Raw genomic sequence first — 23,534 nt, 5'->3', positions numbered from 1 at the left:
TCATAGAAAACGTAGGACCACACACCGCCCTAACTCACCTGTGCCACTCCCACTGACATTTGCTGACACTATCAGCCCCTGCTATGTGGCAAGGTGAACTCAATCTCACACCAAGTCTTTCCTGATAGCCACTAAAATCTCCACACTTCTAAGTCTCAAATTGTGCCCCTGGGTCCTGACTTTGTCCCGTATTGTAAATCCATTATTTCCTCCCAGTGAGTCCTTTTTTGGGGGTTCCTTTAGGCATCAGGGGCATATTGCCATGCAATCCCCTTTTTCAAGACTTATCAGGTTGTGCTGAATGAGCATCTTAAGAAGACTTTCCCACCACCCCTACATTATCCCTTTTCCAAATGAGAACATCTATTCTTCAAATCCAGCTCAGGGCAGTGGAGACTGGAAGCTCTTACCACCTTTGGGGGCCTGAGTGAAATGAGTTTGCTGGGCTCTGTCTAGTTTGGCATGAACCGGGGTCTACTTTACCAAAAACACCAACACAATTGGCACTACTTAGCCCCCATTGGCAATTTCAGCTGAAAGGCCAACGGCTGAATGGGCTTAAGGGCCCTTATCATCCTTATCGGGATGATTTAGTTGGGGATTGGTCCTGCTTTGAGCAGGGGATTGGACTAGATGACCACCTGAGGTCCCTTCCAACCCTGATATTCTATGATCACCCTTAGGGATCATCCCTCAGATCAGGGACGGCAGTGCAGAGAAGCTTGTCCTTCCTGTGTGGTACAATTCTGTGGATAAACAGAGGCCTCCAGACTCATCTATCTGCTCTAATAGCACTAGAATTCCTAACAACACCCTCCCCCCTTACACCTGGGCTGACCCATTTGCAACTATAAGGCTTTTCCATCTGGGATTATTATGGAGCATTGCTAAATACACAAACACAAATCTCAATACCTTTCACTGCTTCAAGCATTCACACAGTCATTGGTTCATTTAACCAGAAATTCCTTTTCCCATTATTTTTCTTTCTGTCCTGGAGTCTTTATGTCCTAGTTCACTTTCACACTATTTCCCTTCTTAGCTTGACAGCTCTGTGTAATGTCACTCATTATGCCAGACAGTGCAAACAGTATTACAAAAGTTGACTTGTGTAAGATAAACGAGCGACTGATTCTATGCACAAAGACAGTGGCTAGGGCATGTTTCCATCCATTGCCTTTTGTTGATGAATTAATACCTTCCAATGCTTCTTTTCAGATTGCAAATATGCTTGTGTTTTGGTAAATCTGTATAAAATACTTTCTCTGTGATTTATTACGTTCCAGAATTCACTGCAGTGAGCAAAAAGAAAGTGCTGTCTACAAGTAACCTATGTGTCAGGTCACTTGTTGTTTATTAATTTGTATTTCTGGCTGTATCTACACTGAAAAAAAACCAAAAAACCCCAAAACCATTGGCAACAAGTCTCAGCCCGGGTCAACTGATTTGGGCTTATGGGGTTGGGAACATCTACACTGCTATTTTTAGCCTGAAGCGAGAGCCCTATAGTGCAAGCCTGTGTCAGTTGACCAAGGCACTAAGACTTGCTGCCGTCGGTCCTTTTTTTGCAGTGTAGATATACCTACAGTAGTGCCTAGATGTGCCGCCAAGATCAAAGCCCCAACTTTACACTGCCCAACACAAACACATGGTAAGAGAAAATCCTGGCCTCAAAGATCTTACAATCAAAATAGATAAGATGGACAATGGATGGGAGGGAAAACAAACGTTAATAGATTGTTTCTTTTATTTAATTTTTAAATGTATATCTTTTTTTGCAGGAAGAGGGCAAGATGCCAGTGCAGAGGAAAAGAGTTTAACACATAGTCATTCTCCAACATGGCTTTTATTTTTGTACATTTTACACTAATTAATGTGCCACTCAGTTTTATAATCTGTTCACTTACTGAAATTATTCTCTGACCTCTATCCTAGTCTAGTCTAGCTAGACATTTATAATTAGCTCATCACCACGGGACCTGATTTGAGACCCAATTCCGGCTTTGTATCCATCTTCAGTATTTAGCAAGACACCTACATTGTTGGCATCTAAACTCCATGGCCCAGATCCATTGAAAGAAGTTAGGAGCCTTGGCAGACCTGGGCCCATGCAACTAAACTTATTATTGAGAGTGCCCTAATTCTCACAGCCTCCCTTGTTCTCGCTAGGAAATGAAGAGCCTTTTGCAGAGGAACAGACATGTTTTCAGTGGTTTAGGGGCAGATTTTCAGCTGATGTGAAATTTTATAGCTCCACTGACTTCACTGGAAATAAACCAACTCACACGAGCTGAGGATCTGCCCTTAGTGTCTCACTATTAGGATATGCTGGGTGGTGCTAGCTGGATGCTCCTTGTTGTGTTACATGTAGGTTTGCTTCCACCTGTCAAGTCAGGCAGTTTTCAAGCTGTGCTCGCTGACAGACCAAAAGATGCTGTCAGTTTCTCTGCTCAACTTTGAAAATGAAACACATCTTGAAAAAGTCCTTGGGGTAGATTGACATAGTGCCTTGGAATATTAAGCAGAGCTTTGAGGTCAACACCTTGATTATAGCTTTGAAAACGTACATTATTCATCCTACCATTAATTTTTAACTGTTGTAAGGCCAAACTCTGTTCTGATCCTGTGAGTGTGCATGTCTCTCATTTCTCTTTTTAAGAGTAAATATAAAAATACTATATCACATTATTAGAGATGCCTCTTCAAGCAATAAGAGAACAAATCTGTACACCCACCTTGTTTACTCTCCCACTGCAATGCAGGGGAAGATGGGGATGATGGGCAGCACTTACAGGAAGGGATGACCATGGTGGATAATACTGGCTCCCAAGAAAAAGGGTATCTGATTTTGTGTGGGGAGGAACACTGGAAACACTACTGTGACGCCAGCTCTTACCTGCAGACATCAGGTGAGCACTTCTTCTTTTATGCTAGCTAGCTTGCATATGTAGATATGCTTGATGTAGATGTAGAGCAACAACTATAATTTTATATTTAGATGGTTAAGTCAGAGAATTGTGTCTGGAGTAGCAGAGCGTATCGCTGTGATGCCTCCTTTGTATCTGTGAATCGGGCATAGAGTCATGACGCGTTCCATGGTCTACTCTGGATGTCCACAGTTGCACACTGGAGAGCCTTTAATTTGCCATTTGTGCAGCAAGTATCCGCATCTGCCATGGTTTGTGCAGATGCGGTTTAGGGTTGCCCATGAGCTTTGTGGGAAATCAAAGCCAGGGATCTTCTGTGCTGGGTCTTTCACGCAGGGTTTATTTGTGACTTCTTGTGAACTCCATTTGGCTTTGAAGCTCCAGCAGGGTTGAAGTTGCATTGGTGAAGGTTAAATGCTTGGGTCCAAAAAGGCTAACACGACTTCAAACGGTGTTGAGGGATGTTGTTAAGGCCCTGGTGGATGGGAAGACTTCACTTTCCGTGGTCCTCTGGAATTCCCAAAGGGTTGCGGCATCGTGGCGAACGGAAGGTGAGCGATGTGCGATAGCACTGGCAGCCAAGGTGCTGGAGTACACTTGATGTACTGCATTGATGTACTGCACTGCAGTGTTCAGCTGGACATCAACAAGTCAAGTATGGCTACTTCCAGTCCATACCGGTGCACAGTACTAGGCTACGGAGTACACAAGGGCCATCCCTGATGTCCGTAACACCGATGCTCCTGAGCTTGTGCTTGCCAGTTTCTGGACCAGGTTGACCCTTGTCTTTGTCTTGGCAGCTACCTTCTTCAGATGGTCCTGGAAGGTTAAGTGTGATCCAGTTTCACTCTGAGATAGGTTGGAGAGTGGTTACGTCGCACAGTGTTGCCACAGAAGGTCACTTTCAGGATGTGCTCAGCATTCCTGTTATCAAGATGGAATTCAGTGACTGCTGTTTCGTAAGGATTTAGCTTGAGCCTCCATTTCTGGAAATATTCCTCCACGGTGTTTAGGTCCCTGTTCAAGGTGGATTCGATGTCGCTGAAGGTGGCTGCTTGTGTTGCCTGGGTAAGATCATCGGCATATGCCAATTTGCGTGACTTCATTGAACATATAAACACTGAAAAGCATCATTGCAAGTACTGAGCTTTATGGAAGTCCATTGTTGAGGAACTGGGGTGAACTGACTTTGTTTCCCAAGTGGACATTATTGCTCAGCATCGTCCGTAGCAGGCATCGTGTTTTGTGGCATGGGATGATCCTTGCAAGCTTCAGCATCAGGCCTTTAATTCAGACCATATTGTAGGCTGATGACGGGTCTACAAAGGCTGCACTGGTCTTAAATTTCCTCTGTAATCCAGCCTTGATGTGCATTACAAGGACCAAAACTCAGCTGCAACAACTGCGTTTAGGTTGGAATCCTGCTTGTTCTTTGGGGATCACTGACTTGACGAAAGGATGGATTTTTGGCCCTTGTAATTCACATCAAAGACAGATTCCAGCTGGAAACCAGACCAGTTCATCTGTATGATAGTATTGTTCAAGATAGTCTTTAGACTTGTAAAGATGTATTTAGTATTTAGACTTTATAAAATGCTCGTAAGTTGCCGCATGCATTAATCTTACTTGTAACGTCTGTTCCCATGCTATAAGGTAATATGTAAGTTTTGTTTTATAACTGTAAAAATGCTTGCTCTGGCTCCCCGCCCACCAAGGACTATGAAAATCAAGTGGGCCATTGTTGAACACCATGATACAAAGATGGGGTTAATAGCCCTCTCACACCTATTAAGGTGCTGTGTGCAAGAAAGCCCCTCCCATCAGCCTGAATGCTGGAAGAAGGGGATAAAACATGGACACACAAAAATTTTCTCTCTCTCTCTTTGCTGTTTGGACTCTCACAAGGGCCAGAGCTAAAAACAAAAGCAGAGATCGCCAGGCCAACCTGGGTTAGCCCTACAAAACATTCAGTGCTGACAGATTACTACAACTCTGTCACCCTTTATAAGCATAGACTGTAGCTCATTTGTGTATAAACATTGCCAGCTTTAACCTGTAAATAACTCTTATTTCTTTTTCCTAATTAATAAATCCTTAGTTAGTTTCCTACAGGATTGGCTACAAGCATTGTCTTTGGTGTGAGATCTGAAGTACAAATTGACATGGGATAAGTGACTACCGGCTCTTGGGATTGGAAGCAAGCTGAACATTTTGCGATCTTTGGTGCATGGCAACCAACTATCTCTAGTCCAACTTGCCTGGGTGGCAAGCTAGACTGGAATGCCCAAGGGGACAGTCTGTGACTCTGTGGTAAGACTGGTTTCAGAGGAACAGCCGTGTTAGTCTGTATTTGCAAAAAGAAAAGGAGTACTTGTGGCACCTTAGAGACTAACCAATTTATTTGAGCATGAGCTTTCGTGAGCTACAGCTCACTTCATCAGATGTTTACCGTGGAAACTGCAGCAGATTTTATATACACACAGAGAATATGAAACAATACCTCCTCCCACCCCACTGTCCTGCTGGTAATAGCTTATCTAAAGTGATCAACAGGTGGGCCATTTCCAGCACAAATCCAGGTTTTCTCACCCTCCACCCCCCCACACAAATTCACTCTCCTGCTGGTGCTAGTAATAGTCCTTCAGGAGTTCACATTTGTTACTGGGCTGGTGAAATCTAATTATAGAACATACCACCAGTTTGGGGTGTCTGCTTTGTTTTTTTGACAGTCTGCCCTGAGATTGGCACTCACGGTCATGAATCACTCCAGACAGCGTGACAACTACATGTCAAAAATCCAACCTCTGGAGGCTGATAGCTTGGGCTAACCCCGAAGGCCACTCAGAAGTTGCAACTTCTGTGCTGGATCATGGAGAATAAGACAGTCCCTGAGACAGTTGGGCTCTTGTTCATTTAGGGCTTTGCAGATGAGAACTCCAGTACCTTGAACAGGACCCAGGAGTGGACAGATAACTAATGCAGAGCACAAAGCACCGATGAGAGATGTTCTTCATTGCTTATTATCTGTCAAGCTGAGGCCCAGTTTCTGGTTCTCATAGCAGATCCAACTGGCAGGGACCCTTTGGTTGGTGGAGCCCTGGGTATACATTATAATAACTGAGTCCACCTTGATCTTGATGATGGGCTTGTGGCTGTAGAACTTTCTGCTCCTAGAGCCTGGGCTGAGCTCATTTCCTTTGTCCAGTGCTTTGAAGCTTTGGTTGAAAAGCACTCTATAAGAGTCAGGTATTATTATATTATTTTAAACTAGACTGTGCCAAGCACTTAAATGTGCTGTCAGAAACTATGTTCCATTGGCCAGGAATGACCTAGATAACCTAACAAGTCTCTTGTGTCTCTAAGTTCCATGATTATTTGGTAAAACTTGAGTGTAATTCCATGTAATTCCAGAGGCTTTTTAAAAACAGAGTAGGAGCAATAACAAATGTACACACTGGATATGAACAACTTTGCTTTAAGAATGTGTAGACCATTGAAGATAATTCATAAAATCAATAGGTCAGCTTGAACAATTAAGAATTATCAGCACAAAAAAACTGCCACTTACTTGAGACGTATAATCATTAGTCAATCTGCAGTAATAATGTAACCAGATTTGACATTAGGTCTAATTTATTAATGGTAAATAATTAAGTAATCAATTGACACTCCTTCATTCCTATGACCAAAATCATGATACTGATCTGCATGTCAAAGCCATAGCAGTCCTGGATGCTAAGACTGAAATAAAGCTGTTTCTAAATCCCAAACAGACCTAATAGTTTCATATCCAACTTTATTTCTTATTTACTATGTACATGTACATCTACCATAAGCCTTTCACCTTAGCCTTTCTACCTAAATGGAAGTCTCTTTAAGAGGCCTAGGTCTTCCTGTGATGTTGCCCTACATGAGCAAGCAGAAGCAGATGAATGCAGAATAATACTAACCAGCTGATCCAAGTTGCAGTCAGAGAAATTACCTATTGGGTAAGGTAAATTTGTAAGTAATTATTGAAACTCATGGCTACCACAACACCCACAAAGTGAAAGTTAATGGAGTGTCCAGTGAAGAACATACAGATCTCTGCATATAGACAAAAATGAATACCTGTGAGTACAGCCTCTTGTTCTATATCATTCTTGACTACTGTTTTATATTTTAGAAGCTAACTTGAAAGTATTTTTCTTGGAGCAGCTTATCAGATGTCCATGTTAGCCATCTTAGTAGTCAATTGTCCTGACTGATGTAGAAAAGTGACCCAGAGTCTATTCTGCTCCAGATTCAGCTGTGATGTAAGAAATGTCACTCCATTAACTTCACTGGAATTACATCTGCTTCAATCAAGAGTGAAATGAACTTTGTATGTCCATGACCCAGGTACTGACAATATCTGTTCCTACCCCCAGGGCCCTGAGCTAGTCTTCCAGCCATCCTTCTAGCCAAAAAAGGAAACACCTACACAGAAGATTTTTTTTTAAGTTGGGCTCCCAACTCATGAGGCCACAAAAAAGGGTTTTTCAGGGAATAAGGAGGAGCTCTGTAGCCACACTGGAATATTAACAATCTGAATTTTAGTCCTCACGTCCCATATCAAATCCCAGACCAATTCAAATATTAGTCTTCACCTACATCCTTAGCACTTGTCCACCAGTTTCCCATGCATCTGAAATTCAGCTTTGTAGTATCATCTCTTCCAGATTGCTGAGTGTGACATGACCGAAATACTTCAACTTGCTTTGCTAGATCTATCTGAGACCTGTCAGATACACCCTGAGCTTCCAAAACACACATTTGTTATTCTTCTGTTCACTCCCCTTGAACTGCAGAACAGAGACTGCCAGCACCACATCCTGCTCTATCACTGTCCAGCTTTGAAAGCCATAATTAGCTAGGAGCTGAAACAAAGCCTAGATGTTTGTAGAATTGAAAATGTTTCTTTCCCATTTTCATCAATATAATCTATATGGGATTGATTTAATGGTGATGAGATTAAACCATTGACAATTTCCAGCAGCAGACACAATTACAGAGTAAACCACTCTGATGCATGGCATGTCATAAACATATAAGTAAGTACTGTACTATGTTGTGCATTTACAGATATATACATTCACATGCGTATATAAACACTACACTACATATATTATACATAATATAAAATCAGGCAAAATGTAAGTAAAAAACTTACTAGAATGGTTTACTACACAGTCACAAAAAGCACAGTTTAGAAATAATTTAAAATTTGTTATTTAAAAAACAAAAATTCACACTTGCCAAACAGCTGTTTCCCATTGAGGACTAGCTTCATGTGAAGTCTGAAGTTTTAAAATTTTGCCATTTTTTAAAGATATATGTGTAACCAAGTCAACTAAATATTTTAAAGCAAGAGTATAATTTCCCCCAATGTCTATGATTGAATAGATTCTACATGAACCTTCCTAAAAAACTTCACCTTAGATTCTAAGCATGGAAAGTTTTATCTTAAGAAGAAACTTTTTGCAAATATGGATGAAGGTCCCTAACTCCAGACATCCCCTTTTGAGCATTCTGGCTGTGACAAGTAGCTTTTGTGTCAAATTCTGCAGTACTATTGGAAAACTAAAGCCTCTATATTTTCACTTTTGGTAACTGCTTTTACCATGCAGATGTTAGTGACGAATATGAGGCTAAAGTTGTGTTAAGATTTGCACTGAAAGCAGGACTGACATCCCTCTGTTTCAAGCTTTAATGATTGAATTTCGTCTTCTAATTTGGCACAATAACTCTTCAGAGCATACATAAACTTTCTGTCTACATTTTGAAGTAAAATGCTTCCTCTCCATGACTTTATTTTCCTGATATTTCTTTGGGTTCTAACTAAAGAGCCACAGTCGCCACAAACCTCCCCTCTCCTGCACCCACCCGAGGTAATCTCTCAGACACCAGGCCCTTTTGAAATATTAAAATTAAACACAAGGCCAGATCCTCAGCTAGTGTAAACTGATGTAACTCCACTAAAGTCCTTGGAACTCAACTGATTTACCACAGATAAGGATCTGGCCCATGAGGCTCAATTCTCAACTGAACTGGTCTTATTGGTGGGAAACACATGGGTGCTTCTAAACCATCTTTTCAACTCCCCTGTCCTAGGCTGGCCAGATGCTGAAACAGTGCCTGATGCAAGCCTTGTGGCTGCTCCTATGCTGGCTGGAATGGACTAATAAAATACGCCCTAAGAGTTAACTTTGCTGTAGGAACTTTATATTTCAATTTCCTGACATTTGTGTATTTAAATGGTCAATTTAGGGCTTGTCTTCACTATGGGGGTGAGTCAACCTAAGTTACGCTACTCCAGGTACATGAATAATGTAGCTGGAGTCGACATAGCTTAGGTTGACTTACTGTGGTGTCTTCACTGCGCTGCGTCGCCGGGAGACGGTCTCCCATTGACATACCTTAATCTTCTTGGAGAGCTGGAGTACCAGGTCGACCAGAGAGAGGGCTCTGCCATCAGTTTACCAGGTCTTCACTAGACCCGCTAAATTGATCCCTGTTTCACTGATTGCAGCAGTGTCGATCTCCCCGTAGTGAAGACCAGCTCTTAATGTCCCATTCACTTGTGGGGAGGTGTTCTTCTGGTTTGGCCTTTGATTTCTTCCCTTATTACACACGTTTACCTGTGCACTATTATTTCTACAGAATATATTTATATATGTGTAACCCTTCTGCCAGGTGAAGCCAGCAGCAACAAGGGCAGGGTTCAGTATCTAGGGGTTCCTTTTAAAAAATACAACACAAAACCGGCTTGAGCCCCCACCCAGTAACCTGGGACAATTACACACCACCCCCGGGCGCCTCTAAGAGGCAATACTTCCCCTCTCGTAAGCACAGCGTCTGAGTGTAGCAAAAACTTTTAATAAAAGGAGGGAATTAACTCAACATTAATTTGGGAAAACACCACAACTAGGGCTCATAAACACAAACCATGAGCAAAAGACCCACCCCAAGTAAGTTGGGCAGTGTCCTTTTCTCCTCAGGGTCTGAAGTCCAGCAATCCAAAAGTCTCTTTAATGCGCCTGTCCCTTCTCTGTACCCCACTCAAAGTTGCTGTCCTTGGCCAGTGCAGCCCCAGAGTTCAGAGGTTCATCCACAGAGTTCACTGCCCACCCTGTGTGGAAGGCAGGAGGCACCTTACATGATGCACTGCTCAGGCACTCACTCATCACCCCAATGGCTGATTGCCACACCTCTGCGGGGCTCTGCTCTGGCTCTCTCCACCAGCTTCTCTGCTGGGCGCTTACCACACCCCTCCACCAGTTGCCCACTTGGTAAGATGTCTTCAGGGCCCACCCTCACACTTAACACAGCTCTCAGTGATTTCAGCTGTTAGCAGGGGAGCCTCACTGCAGGTGCACACTGGGCAGTCTCTTGCAATAGAGACATTGTTCCAAAGTAGGTCTAATACTTAGACCGGGGCGGGCAAACTTTTTGGTCTGAGGGCCATATCGGGTTTCTGAAATTGTATGGAGGGCCGGTTAGGGGAGGCTGTGCCTCCCCAAAGAGCCAGGCATGGCCCAGCCCCCACCCCCTATGCGACCCCCCCGCTTCTCACCCCCTTACAGCGCCCCTGGGACTCCTGCCCCATCCACCCCCCATTCCCTGACAGTCCCCCAGGGACCCCTGCCACGTCCACCTCCCCCCCGGCTCTCAGTCCCCTGACCGCCCCTGGACTCCCCGACCCAACTGCCCCCCGCGGCCCCATCCAACCCCCACCTCCTTCCTGACTGCCCCCCCGGGACCCCTGACCCATCCAACCACCCCTTCTCCCAGACCCCACTCCTCTAACTGCCCTCCACCACCCCATTCAACCCCCCTCTCCTTCCTGGCTGCCCCCCTGGGACCCTTGCCCCCATTCAACCCCCGTTCCCTGCCCTCCGACCCTTATCCATGCCCCTAACCATCCCCCGAACTCCTCTGCCCTCTATCCAACCCCACCCCCTCGCTCCCTGCCCCCTTACCAAGCTGCCTGGAGCACCGGTGGCCGGCAGCATGGCTGCACCAGGACAGGCAGCCTCACCACACCACGCAGCACAGAGCACCTGGTCAGGCTGGGCTCTGCAGCCCCGCCACCCAGAGCATTGCACCGCATGGCAGCGTGGCTGCAGGGAAGGGGGAACAGCCTCCCAGGCCAGGAGCTCAGGAGCCAGGCAGGACAGGCCCGCAGGCCGTAGTTTGCCCACCTCTGACTTAGACCTAGGTATGAGTGATTTCATTTCTGTAGCATGTAACACGACTCTCAATTGAGTCTAAATTCGTTCTTTTTTTATACCATGGAGAGAGGAAGGGTCAAGTGGTATCTAGAACCCTTAAACAGAGCCCACACCACCAGATACAAGTACCTGTCCCTACCTTCTCTCAACTCATTGGGCTTTGGAACCCATGTCCCCTGCCTAGCGAGTGCTGTTCAGTTGAGGGTGAGTCCCTCCATTGGGGTATGCCAGGTACAGTTCTGCTGCCTTTGGTTCGCACAACAAGGATAGCAACCCTTTATTACTCCTGCCCCAATAACAAGGAGACTGGGGATCCAACATTTGGGCAAGCAGTCCCATCATCTGGGCGGGTGGATGTGTCCATGCAAATGAGATCAGCTTCTGAAGTCTTTTTTTCCCACAGCTCACCACTCGATGTCAGGGGAGAGCTCATCCAGACTCTGCTTACATATGAAGTGTGTATGGCTACAACTTCTGTTATAACTCTCAACTATGCTTTTGGACATGCTCCCACACAACTATATTGTAATAAAATAATCCCAAGGAAACAGCTCCTTTCAAAGAATTTCACTCTAAAAACAGCTGTGAAGACCAGAGTATTGCTACTTGAAACAGACTTACCAAACTGTGGCATGCTTTCAGATTTGTGGATCTTCAGATGACAAGACTAGCTCTGTTATGGGGAAACATGCCATCTTCTTCATGTTTGAGGCTATAATTTAACTCAAATGAGAGTGTTCTATTCTTTCCTCAAGGAGCTGGCCAGATGCCAGATTTCCTCACCTACAGAATTTGGTTAACCTGCCTTTCCCCACTAATACTTCCTGAGATGTTGTGCTGTTGATAGTAAGCAGAGGGCATCCTCAGCAAGGGCATGATCCAAAGTCCATTGCGGTCAATGGAAAGATTCCCTTTGACTTCCATGGGCTTTGGATCAGACCTCTAGTGACTAATGCACTGTTTTCAGATTAAATTTGGCGACAAGATAGTTAAAATGCTGGTGAACAACATCTTATTTACTTTAACCTTCAGTTAACATTCAAAGAGTCCAGTTAGACTTGCAGATCCAGGCGTCACCTGTTTTGAGTGTGTCCATGTTCTACTCCACTCTAGGCAAGGCAGATACATGCTTTTATATGATAATCCACACATTTAAAAATCTTAAATCCATATTCATAGATTCATAGATACTAAGGTCAGAAGGGACCATTATGATCATCTAGTCCGACCTCTTGCACAACGCAGGCCACAGAATCTCACCCACCCAACTCCTGCAATAAACCTCTCATCTATGTCTGAGCTACTGAAATCCTCAAATCGTGGTTTAAAGACTTCAAGGAGCAGAGAATCCTCCAGCAAGTGACCCGTGCCCCATGCTACAGAGGAAGGTGAAAAACCTCCAGGGCCTCTTCCAATCTGCCCTGGAGGAAAATTCCTTCCCGACCCCAAATATGGCGATCAGCTAAACCCTGAGCATATGGGCAAGATTCACCAGCCAGATACCCAGGAAAGAATTTTCTACAGTAACTCAGATCCCACCCCATCTAACATCCCATCACAGGCCATTGGGCCTATTTACCATGAATAATTAAAGACCAATTAATTACCAAAATCAAGTTATCCCATCATACCATCTCCTCCATAAACTTATCGAGTTTTATCTTAAAGCCAGATAGATCTTTTGCCCCCACTGCTTCCCTTGGAAGGCTATTCCAAAACTTCACTCCTCTGATGGTTAGAAACCTTCGTCTAATTTCAAGTCTAAACTTCCTGGTGGCCAGTTTATATCCATTTGTTCTTGTATCCACATTGGTACGGAGCTTAAATAATTCCTCTCCCTCTCCAGTATTTATCCCTCTGATATATTTATCGAGAGCAATCATATCTCCCCTCAACCTTCTTTTAGTTAGGCTTAACAAGCAAACTCCTTGAGTCCCCTTTCTTGGGATGCAGGCTTCCGATAGCTTCTGCAGCTTTGATTTAAAGTAATCCCAGGCTTCCTCTGCCTTTAGAGCCATAAATTCTTCAGTCGAATCCAATTCCCTAACTAATTTCCTTAATTTTTGAAAGTCAGCCCTTTTGAAATCAAAAACCCTAGTTGCAGATTTATTTTTGTTGATCCTTCCGTTCAGTTTGAACTGAATTAGCTCATGATCACTTGAACCAAGATTGTCCCCTACAACCATTTCTTCTATGAGGTCCTCACTACTCATCAAAACCAAATCTAAAATGGCATCCCCTCTAGTCGGTTCAGCAACTACTTGATGAAGGAATCCATCAGCTATCACATCTAGGAAAATCTGAGCCCTATTATTATTACTAGCACTCGTCCTCCAGTCTATATCTGGGAAGTTAAAGTGTCCCATGATCACGCAGTTTCCATTAGTATTTACTTCCTTAAAAACATTAAAGAGGGCTCTATCCATATCCAAATTAGATCCCGGCGGTCTATAGCACACCCCAAGCACTATCCCAGGGGACGCTCTAGTAGTTTTCTTCCCCAATGTAATTTTTGCCCAGACAGACTCTGTCTTATCCATTCCATTGCTTTTTATTTCTTTACAGGCTACCTCATCATTGATCTACAATGCTACTCCACCACCTTTACCTTTATTTCGGTCTTTCCTAAACAGCACATACCCTTCAATACCTGTAGTCCAGTCATGACTACTATTCCACCATGTTTCTGTTATCCCTATAATATCTGGTTTCACTTCCTGCACCAGTAGCTCTAGTTCCTCCATCTTGTTACCTAGGATCCTCGCATTGGTGTACAAACATCTTAATTTTTGCTGTTTGGCCTCGCTCACATTCTGTACCCTATTAGGCACGGTCATTCTACAGCCAGTATAACCTATTAGACTGGTATCCACACTGCCCTTCATCCTTATGTACATTCTCCTACCCATGGCTGTATCCTTTCTTATTTCATTTTCTTCCCTCTCAATTCTAAAATCCAGCGTGGAGATTACCTGGACATCTCCCAACCATCTCCCCCAAATTCCTAGTTTAAAGCTCTCTTAATCAGTTGTGCCAGCCTCCATCTTAGAAGTCTATTTCCTTCCCTACTCAGATGAAGTCCATCCCGAGAGAACTGTCCTCTCTCCATGAATGCCTCCCAGTGGCCATACATCCCAAAGCCCTCCTTATAGCACCACTGCCTAAGCCATGTGTTGATAGTCATAATCTTGTCACACCTTTGTTGCCCTTCTCTAGGAACAGGCAGAATCCCGCTAAAGATTACCTGAGCCTCGATTTCTTTAAGCGTCTTCCCCAGCCTAGCATAGTCTCCCTTAACACTTTCCAGTGAGAATCTAGCCATATCATTTGTTCCCACATGAAGGATAATTAGGGGATTCTTTCCTGCTCCCTTTAGGATCCTTTTCAACCTCAGGTCTATATCCTGTATCTTAGCACCTGGAAGACAGCACACCCTTCTATTCTCTGGATCAGCTCTGCTTACAGGCCTGTCTATTCTTCTCAGTAAAGAGTCCCCGATCACATAGACCTGCCTTTTCCTGATGACGGTGCTATTCTCCAGTCTATCCCCTGTTCCCTCTGGCTGTAAGTTCTTTCCATTCCTATTCTCCCTTGTAATCCTCTTGAACCCATCCTGTATCCTCCTGGGGCTCATATTTGATGTAGTCTCCATTGACTCTTCCCCTTTTCCTATAGGATTAGCCACTCTTCTCTTCTTCCTTGCCTGTCCACCTTCAGTGACTACCTGCTGAGCCCCTTCTTCATTTTCCAACTCTGCAAACCTGTTCTTGAGCTCTATTTCTCCTTCACTAGCCCGTCTTTTCCTCTGCCTGGTTCTTTAAGTCACATGCTTCCACTGACCACTTTCCTCACTCAGTCTCCCTTCAGAATTCCTCAGTCCTGCTTCCACCTGCAAGTCTGAGCTTTCCCCTTCAGATACCTCATGTCTTTGCTCCACAATCTGCTCGAACCCCTTTCTAAACTCAACCAGACTTTCCACCTGCATCTCCAAACCTCAGATCTTTTCCTCCATCAGCTCTATCAGATGGCATTTCATGCAGACAAAACTCTTACCAGGTACCCCCTCCAGGATCATGTACATACCGCAGCTTCCACATCCAGTTATCTTCATTGTGTCTTCCACTACATGAGTCACTCCCACTGCTGCCTCTGTATCTGTCATAGCCTTCCCACCTAAATCCTGTTAATCTGGGAAACACAAACCACACCAAAACACCACCACCCACAGCAAAAACAAACCCCAAACAAGTACCACAATACAAACTCCCCTTACAAACTCCCACTGAAACTCCCCTGTTTACCGATCTGTTTGCTATGTCCTGTGCCGCTACAGGATCCCCAAACCTTTCACAAACTACACATATGCAGCCATCTCTGGGATGGAGGATGGCAGCCAACTGGTGCACAGCCTGCTGTAGAATAATGTGAAAAATCTGACTCTTACAAGAAGTACTGTACGAACTTTAAAGTCTATATAGAGCCAGCATCTAGCTTATCTATCTGTCTTAGGGTTTTATATTGTCACCCATCACTGTAGTATCTGAGTGCCTTCCATGTAACAGCAAAGCAAAATCCCAAGCAGACTTCATGGAGTCTCTGTCTCTTCTGTCTTCTGGGGAGTCTAAACTCTGCTTTGGGTAGGTTTTATTTGGTTGGATTGTATTAATTTCCTCTTTTTTTAGTAAGGGTTTAGGTGGAAGGTTGGGGGGCGGGAAGTGACTTTAGTTTTTAAGGTTTCATCTGAAAGAGACACAATAATATACTGCAGATAAGTTATTTATCTTCTTTGAAAGGATGAGGATCTGAATTGACCCTGCCCAGCTTTCAATTATGGCACCAGGAAGTTAAAGTAGTTCAAACCTGATGCTTAGATCACTAAGCCATCCCTTATTAGAACATTGCTTTGGTTCAGTTTGTTTTGATTTTGGGGAATACCATTTGACTAGGGTTATACACATAAATTATATTGGAAGTTGAAGCTAGACAAATTCAGACTGGAAACAAGGTGTACATTTTTGACAGTGAGGGTAATTAACCACTGATGGAACAATTTACCACAGGTTGGGGTGGATTCTCCATCACTGACAATTTTAAAATCAAGATTGGATGTTTTTCTAAAAGATCTGCTGTAGGAATTATTTTGGGGAATTTCTATGGCCTGTGTTATAGAGGAGGTCAGACAAGATGATTACAATGGTCCCTTTTGGCCTTGGAATCTATGAATATTATGTATAAAAACAAGAAAACAAAAAGCAACTCTGCTGTATTTCTTGTCTCTCTTAGGGTAAAGCTTACACAGCTCATACATACCACATGGAAGACTCCTGCCGCCTTGACAGGTATAAATCCAGCAACAGGTACACAGTGATCAGCGTGGCCATTACAAAAGCAGCTTCCCTTTACAATAAAATCGTAGATTGCATAGTGTATGAACTGCTGAGGCTTTGCATTCAGGTCATTGCCGTGACAGGGACAGGCCTGTCGCTTAAGCAGCTGCACTCGAAGATTGGTGATCTTCAACTGTGCCTGAGCTTCAGCGCTGTACGGATCCTCAGCCGAATACGGTGGTGACAGAGCTCGGTATATAACCTGAACAAAGAAAAGCAGACACAAATAAATAAAGAAGAACTGGGGATGTGAACTGGAGTCTTTTGAAAGGTTTGAAGTGTATTGTCTGCAAACTGCACTCTCTGAAAAGTTTTCCTCTGGTTTGATTTACAGGACTGTCTGTGACATCTGGAATTGATATGACAGTAAGATGTGATGAGGTTTTTAGAGCTTGATCACACCTGGGGAAGGGTTGCCCTCTGTTATGTTATGGAACAGCTGTCCCCCATGGTGCATGAAAGAAAGTAATGAGTTGAGTAATGAGATTCCCAGTGTGCTCTGTCCTGTCTACAAGAAAATGGAGTAGCAAAGTAAGTTTTATCCAGAGGAGAAGCATTTTTGTTCATCTTTTTAAAAAGGCAGAGCCTGATCCTGGAAACACTTAGGGCATGTCTACACTGCAATTAAAAATCCACAGCTGGCCTGTACCAGCTGACTTGGGTTCATGGGGCTCAGGCTAAGGGGCTATTTAACTGAGTTGAACATATTCAGACTTGGGCTGCAGCCCAGGCATTGGGAGCCCACAAGGGGTAGGGTCCCAGAACTTGAGCTCCAGCCTGAGTCCAAACATCTACATTGCAATTAAACAATCCCGTGAATCCAAGCCCCATGAGCCCGAGTCAGCTAACACTGGCCAGCTGCTGGAGTTTAATTGCAGTGTAGACAAACCCTTAGGGTGAAATCCTGGCCTCATTGAAGTCAATGGGAATTTTTCCATTGGCTTCAGTGGGGCCAGGATTTCACCCTTACTACTTGGCATAGTACTTTACCATGAATAGTATTGAAGTCAATGGGCTTACTCACAACAGTAAGCACTACCATGAGCATTGGATGTAAAAAGGATGTAAAAAGCTTCTGTCCATTGGCTTATTAACTCCCACTCCCAAAACTGGGTGTATTTTTTGGCAAATAAAGCAGATTTCCAAATATTTGGCTCATGTCTGACCCATGGTGCTTCCTAGTGTGAAAGTGATTATCTGTGGTGAGTAATGACAGCAAGAAGATAACCCAGAGGACTGAGATAAGAAAGAAAAATTGGGGGCCTTTTAGGTTTAAGCAAATACCATTTAGACTTTATTTTAACTTCAACAGGACTGAACAGGCAAAAATTGGTTTAACTGGAGAGCACTAGATAAAAATAACTAGTTTTCTTTAAGAGGTTTATTTGGAACTTGTTAACGTAGTTGTCTATACAGTGTGATACCAGAAACAGCAAGCATGCAAGGTATTTAATCTATTAATTGATTACTATTGGTATGATATCACACTTTATATTAAGGGTACATTTCTAAATAATGAGATAATGAATAATATTTTAAAAATAATATTTGAATGAATTGTTTATCAATTGTTTATAAAATCTAAAAACCTTTTTACTGATATGTTTATAACCATCTATAACCTTTACTACCCCTATATGTGTCGTGCTTATATTAGTCGTTTATGAACCATTCATAAATGTCCACATATACCCTTAATATAAAGTGTGATCATGAACACTGTCGTTAATGTAGTGTTGACTATATGCTCAGCACTCGACAAGATGTAATGTGAGATAGAACCTGACCCAGGGACCTTACAATCACAGATCCTGATCTTGCTATTGATAGCACCTATGTACGTGGACTAATCTGCTTGGATGGACCCCCACTGAAATCAATGGAGGTCCATGTGTATGTAGCAATTAGCCTTCATACCACCAGCTGCAGGCCTAACCTAGACAGACATAGACAGACATACGGGTAAACCCAGAGGACGGAGAAGCTTGTTGTTCTTTAATATTATTATCAGCTTTCAATGTACAGTACGATCTTGATTCTCTGAAGGTTTCAGGCAAGGAGGCCTTACAGTTAACCACAGAGCTGGGCATCAAGAAAGTTGGGTTCAATTCCCAGCCATGCCACAAATTTCCTGTGTGACTTTTGGGAAATAAGCACAGTTCTCTAACCCTCAGCTTCCCCAACTGTAAACATGAAGTATGTTATTACCCAGAAGTGGGGGAGTTCAGGGGGAAGAAGCTGGAGAAGAGGCAGAATACAAGATGCATGAGAGGAGCAATCTAGCTGAAGCACTTTAGGTACGCCAGATGCTAAATTGTTCTCCCCACAGTCCTTGGCACTTTGCCTCTTACTTGGTCCCCTGTCTCTTTTTCCTGGGCTCCACCCTTGATGGATAATTGAGAATCAGCTAACAAGCTATATAGATAATCCATGCCTTTTTAAAAAAAACAACCCTACTGTTGTTGAAGGACATTGTTGTTTCAGCTAACCAGGGTTTCACTGTAACTTTAAAATGACTTTATGCAGAAAATAATAATACTGGCTCCTGGTGCTGCCAACTCATGAGACTGCTGGCTTTGCCTCTCCTGGCTCTCTCATCTCTAGACTCTGCCTGGGCTCCCTTCCTGGCCATGACCTGGCACTTTTCCAGAACTGCCAGATTCCAGCCAGAGGAAGCCTTGTCAGGGGATGGAAGGAGATTTAGAGCTCTTTACAATTCTGAGCAGTGTGCTTTGTTCGCCTTGTCAGCATGCCATTTGTGGCAGCAATCAGTGTGCTGGTAACAGCAGTGATTTGGACATCCCGGTGCCTGATGTTGGACATTAGAAAGTGCATAATACCACAGCTCCGGGCTTTGACAAGTGCAAAGTGAACAATGGTGCGTGTGCTGCTTCTGCGTCTAGAGTACATTTGTGCTAAGTTGAACGCATCATCCAATTGGCAGCTTTAAAGATAGTCAAGCACCTAATTCCCTTTACCTAACAGACCATAAGAAAGGGACTGGTTTAGGGTGGGAGAGGCAGTGGGAGGACAGGCTGGTCGGTGAGTTGTGCTCACCATGAGTAAAAGCATTGAGCCTGGGATGAGGGATATAAATAATTAGTTACACGCTTCAAAAGGCCTTTGTCTCTCTTTCAGTAAGACCCCACCTCTTTTACACTCCTCCAGAAGAAAAAACTAAATCAGGCAGGTACGAACACAAACCCAAACATATCCCAATGTCAAGACCTGCACACATCCCCAGGATTTATTATTTACCCAAATCTAAAACTGTATAATTTTGATCACAATAGCATTTTAGGGGCTTCATGAACATGAGATGCCTTCAGATATGGAAAGAAAATTGGCTGGAAAACATCCAGGTTCTAGACATTCATTTCCTTTTAGCTGAGGTGATGGAAAAAGCAGGCTGAGAATTTTCAGTAAAAACTAACACTGAGTTCCTCATGATTAAAGACCAACACAAATAGCTTCTGAAAGTCTTTTCTGGTTCAGATCAGAGTAGTGAGGAAAATATGAATTCATCCTAGACGTAGCTATAGGCATGGTTCTTTATTCCCATCGTTTTCAATTATTCTTGCCTGTCAAGCCCATTTGAAACCAAGCATGTGGTCAATATTTACAACTGTAGTACTGACAATTAAAAGGGAAAAAACCTCTCATTATTAGGTGAAATCTTGACTCAACTGAAGTCAATAGGAGTTTTATCTTTGACTTCAGAGGAGCCAGTATTTCATCCTGGTTCTTAAAAGGTTACAATCATTTCTTTTTATGATTGCTTGAGTATAGTGATGCTAAACATGATCTCCTATCTGTAATTCCCAGTAGACTTTAAGGACCACATTCATCAGTATACTCTGGCTGCTTTGTGCTGCTTCAGTGATGCAAAACAGCCATAAACTCAGCTTAACTGGCCAGTTACACCAGGTTTATTGCTGCTTTTCATCATTGGAGCAGTGCAGACCAGTTGGCGCATCCTAGTGGATCTGGCCTTAAAATCATTAACTTAATAAACACCCCCCACTACTAGGTTCATTGTAATAAAATGCAAAATAAAACCCAAATTGCCATATAAACAGTAATCCTCTTCTCTGTGCTAGCCAATCGAGCTGGAACCTCCAGATGCAGTATATTAAGAAAAAGAATGCACTTCCTGGCTGGACTTTTCTGTTCAATTGTCAAGCTCCTTGACTTATTCCATCACCTCTCAGCAATAACTCTAGTGTACCCCTTGGTTCACTCCATCCTGTCTCATTAATAACTAATTGTAGTAACACTTTCAGGGCTAGCTGCTCCAATGTCTCCTTCCTGATCTTTCTGTGTGCACCCCCTCAGGTCTTAGGCCTCGGACCTTTACCACTTCTGGGATGGAATCATATGATTCTCCAACTTGCAAAATGGGCCCTGGACTTCAGTATTCGGAGGATTGACTGTGCTTACCCTGCAGGTCTGATTGGGTTCTGGCACCTAAGGTTCTTCCCTTCAAGAGTTTGTGACCAAAAGTGAGTATAGCGACCACATAGCCTTCTTAAACCAAAGTCTTGTTTAATTTCAACAGTACAAACAAAGCATTTAGATAAAAGGATTTTAAAACAACAATCTACATGCAGGTGTACCTATATTGCTTCCCATGCCTCATGATAGCCTAGGCAGACCTAACTTCTTCAGATGCCCCAGCAATGCCCATATAGACAGACTTACAGCTCCTCAACAACAACTCTAGAGAGGGAGTCCCTTTAAAACCCACCAGGGATCCTTTGTTCTTGTGAGTTTCCAGGCTTTTGTCCTTCTTGTCTGAACCAGTTTTGTAGGCTCCACAAGAGGTCAAGCCAGACTCCTCAAAGTCAATGGTTCTGCCATTATCTTGTAACAACCCTCAAGTGTTTACTGTGGGTGGCTTACTATGAACCATTGTTTCCACTTTTTGCTTGTTTTCCCAACATCCCTGTTGAGTTAACCCAATATAGTAATACAGTACCCCAATCACCAGGACAACATACAGTATTAATAAATCATAACAGTGCAACTCCACACCAATCTTGCTATTCTTAGCTGATTTACTCAGGAGAATTTCAGCATTTGACTAAGGTGACACCACTGGTTCCAGACATGGGAGAGGAACAACAAATTCCCCACACCCACTATGCAAGTCTCTTATTGCAGGATTTATGGTTAATCACCCTTCCATCTCAAAAAATACGAGAATGGGTCCCACCCACGAGCATTCATGCAATGATGGCTATTGTGTGATTAAAAGGGAAATTATGTAATAGAGTAAAGGGGCACAGCCATAGGAGACCATTCTGTGGGAGCTAGACATTGGCATTCTTACATCAAATAGTCCCTTATTCTGAGGACTGTCCCATTGATTTCAGTGGAACTTACTCATGGGGTGAGGTATTACTCAGTTCTGAATAAGGGTGGCCTTGGTATTCAAGACTCCCTTAAAAATGCTTATTCAGTGAGGCCCACAAGATGGGCTCTTATAATTTAAAACAATGATAAAAAACCCCAAACCACTATTAAGCCATGCCCGCCACTGTATTTCCCAATGCATCCCATCTTTGCGTGTCTGTCTTTCAGGCTCTGATTCAGTAAATACTAAATACCAGTATAGTGCTCATTACTGTGAAGATAATGGGACTATTCATGTTTGAAAGCACTATACCTCATAGATAGTATTTGCAGGATTGGATCCTTACATTGTTTGCTGTTCAGAGCAGGGACTTCCTTTATGTTTGTGTTTTGTGCAGCACCTAACACATAATACATAAATAATAAAGAGACTCCCCAAAATATAACCTATCATAAAGACATTTCCATTCACAGTGTTGCCAAAGCTCATGATTGCATCGCAAGTTTTGTGACGTTAGGTATTTTCCTTCAAGCTTTCAGCTCCAAGTTGTGACAATCTCAACTCTCTTTTTTAAAAAGTAAGTTTCCAGGCCTCATGTTTGCAGAGGAAATGTGACCTGAGTACCCCTTAAAGGCTCAAAAACCAAAAGGCCTCAAGCGTACTATTTTTTAAAAAATCTCTTAATTTTTAAACCAATCTTATGATGTTTGGTTCCTGACCCATGATTTTTGAACAGCTGGGGTCGGCAATACTGCGTTCACCATGTCTGTAAGTCTGTTTATCTGGGCCCCCAAACAAGAACTGCAACTATTAAAATTGAATTCATTGGGTAACCCTCAACCGTAAACCCAGCGGCATGAATTCACCAGGATCATGAGTACAGGCATGCAGAGTCTTTCCTGCCTGCATGTCAGTCCTGTTGTGGGGCCTGATTTTGAACTCCCTCCAGTGTAAATCTGGAGCATTTCCATGGAAATCAATGAATCTTGTGCATCTGTCAGTTCAACATCTGTGTTTTCTTTGTATAAGAGATGCATTCCTCCCACATCACATGAAATTCTTCTGTTGGATCATTAGTCTTATAAATGAGATATAAAGCAATGTCGATACAGCAGTCTTTGAAATTGAGATGAGATTTTCCATCTTCTTGGAAGCAACCTCTACATACAGTCAAAACCTGTTTTTAAAAAGACCTCATGGCAGAGTTGGTTAGAAAATGCCCCCCTCCCCATGGGAGTATTTTATTGAAAGTGAAAAAAATATTCAAGTTTCAGCAAAAAATTGAATTCCAAAATATTTCATCCACAACCTGAAATATTTCAATTTGGAAATGTTGCTGAGGTGCCTCATGGGAGTTGTAGTTCTGGTGTCTCGTGCTCCCATTTTCCTCTATAGGCCAGGCTCCCAGGTTGGATTACATCTCCTAGGATGCACTCTCTTAGTGAGGGGAGGTTGTGCATCAGAGTAGGTGAAGTCCAGCTGGGAAGCCAAGCCCACAGAGGAAACTGGGAGCACCAGGAACATGAACTACAACTCCCATAATGCACCGCAGCAGCATTTCGGACTCCATTTCAGACATTCTTTTTTTTTTTTTTTTTTTTTTGGACAAAAA

At 43.2% G+C, this 23,534-nt stretch overlaps 1 protein-coding gene and 1 long non-coding RNA gene across 3 annotated transcripts in view; one reads left to right on the top strand and one right to left on the bottom strand.

The window, feature by feature from the left end:
• The window catches only part of LOC142070560 (uncharacterized), a 38,184-nt gene extending 35,235 nt beyond the window's left edge, over positions 1 to 2,949 (top strand). The window contains exon 3 of the long non-coding RNA XR_012666422.1: positions 2,763 to 2,949. This is a non-coding gene — a long non-coding RNA (uncharacterized LOC142070560). The remainder of the gene's footprint in view (positions 1 to 2,762) is intronic.
• NTN4 (netrin 4) overlaps positions 1 to 23,534 on the bottom strand; it is a 95,253-nt gene that overhangs the window by 40,284 nt on the left and 31,435 nt on the right. For both annotated transcript variants that reach the window (XM_048835528.2, XM_048835529.2), the window contains exon 3: positions 16,490 to 16,768. In XM_048835528.2, coding sequence (XP_048691485.1) covers positions 16,490 to 16,768 — 279 coding nt within the window. The remainder of the gene's footprint in view (positions 1 to 16,489; positions 16,769 to 23,534) is intronic.

The sequence above is a fragment of the Caretta caretta genome, chromosome 1 (genome assembly GCF_965140235.1).
Source record: "Caretta caretta isolate rCarCar2 chromosome 1, rCarCar1.hap1, whole genome shotgun sequence".
Taxonomy (NCBI): Eukaryota; Metazoa; Chordata; order Testudines; family Cheloniidae; genus Caretta; species Caretta caretta.
The sequence above is the reverse complement of the archived record's forward strand: the minus strand, read 5'-3'. Positions and strand labels throughout refer to the sequence as shown.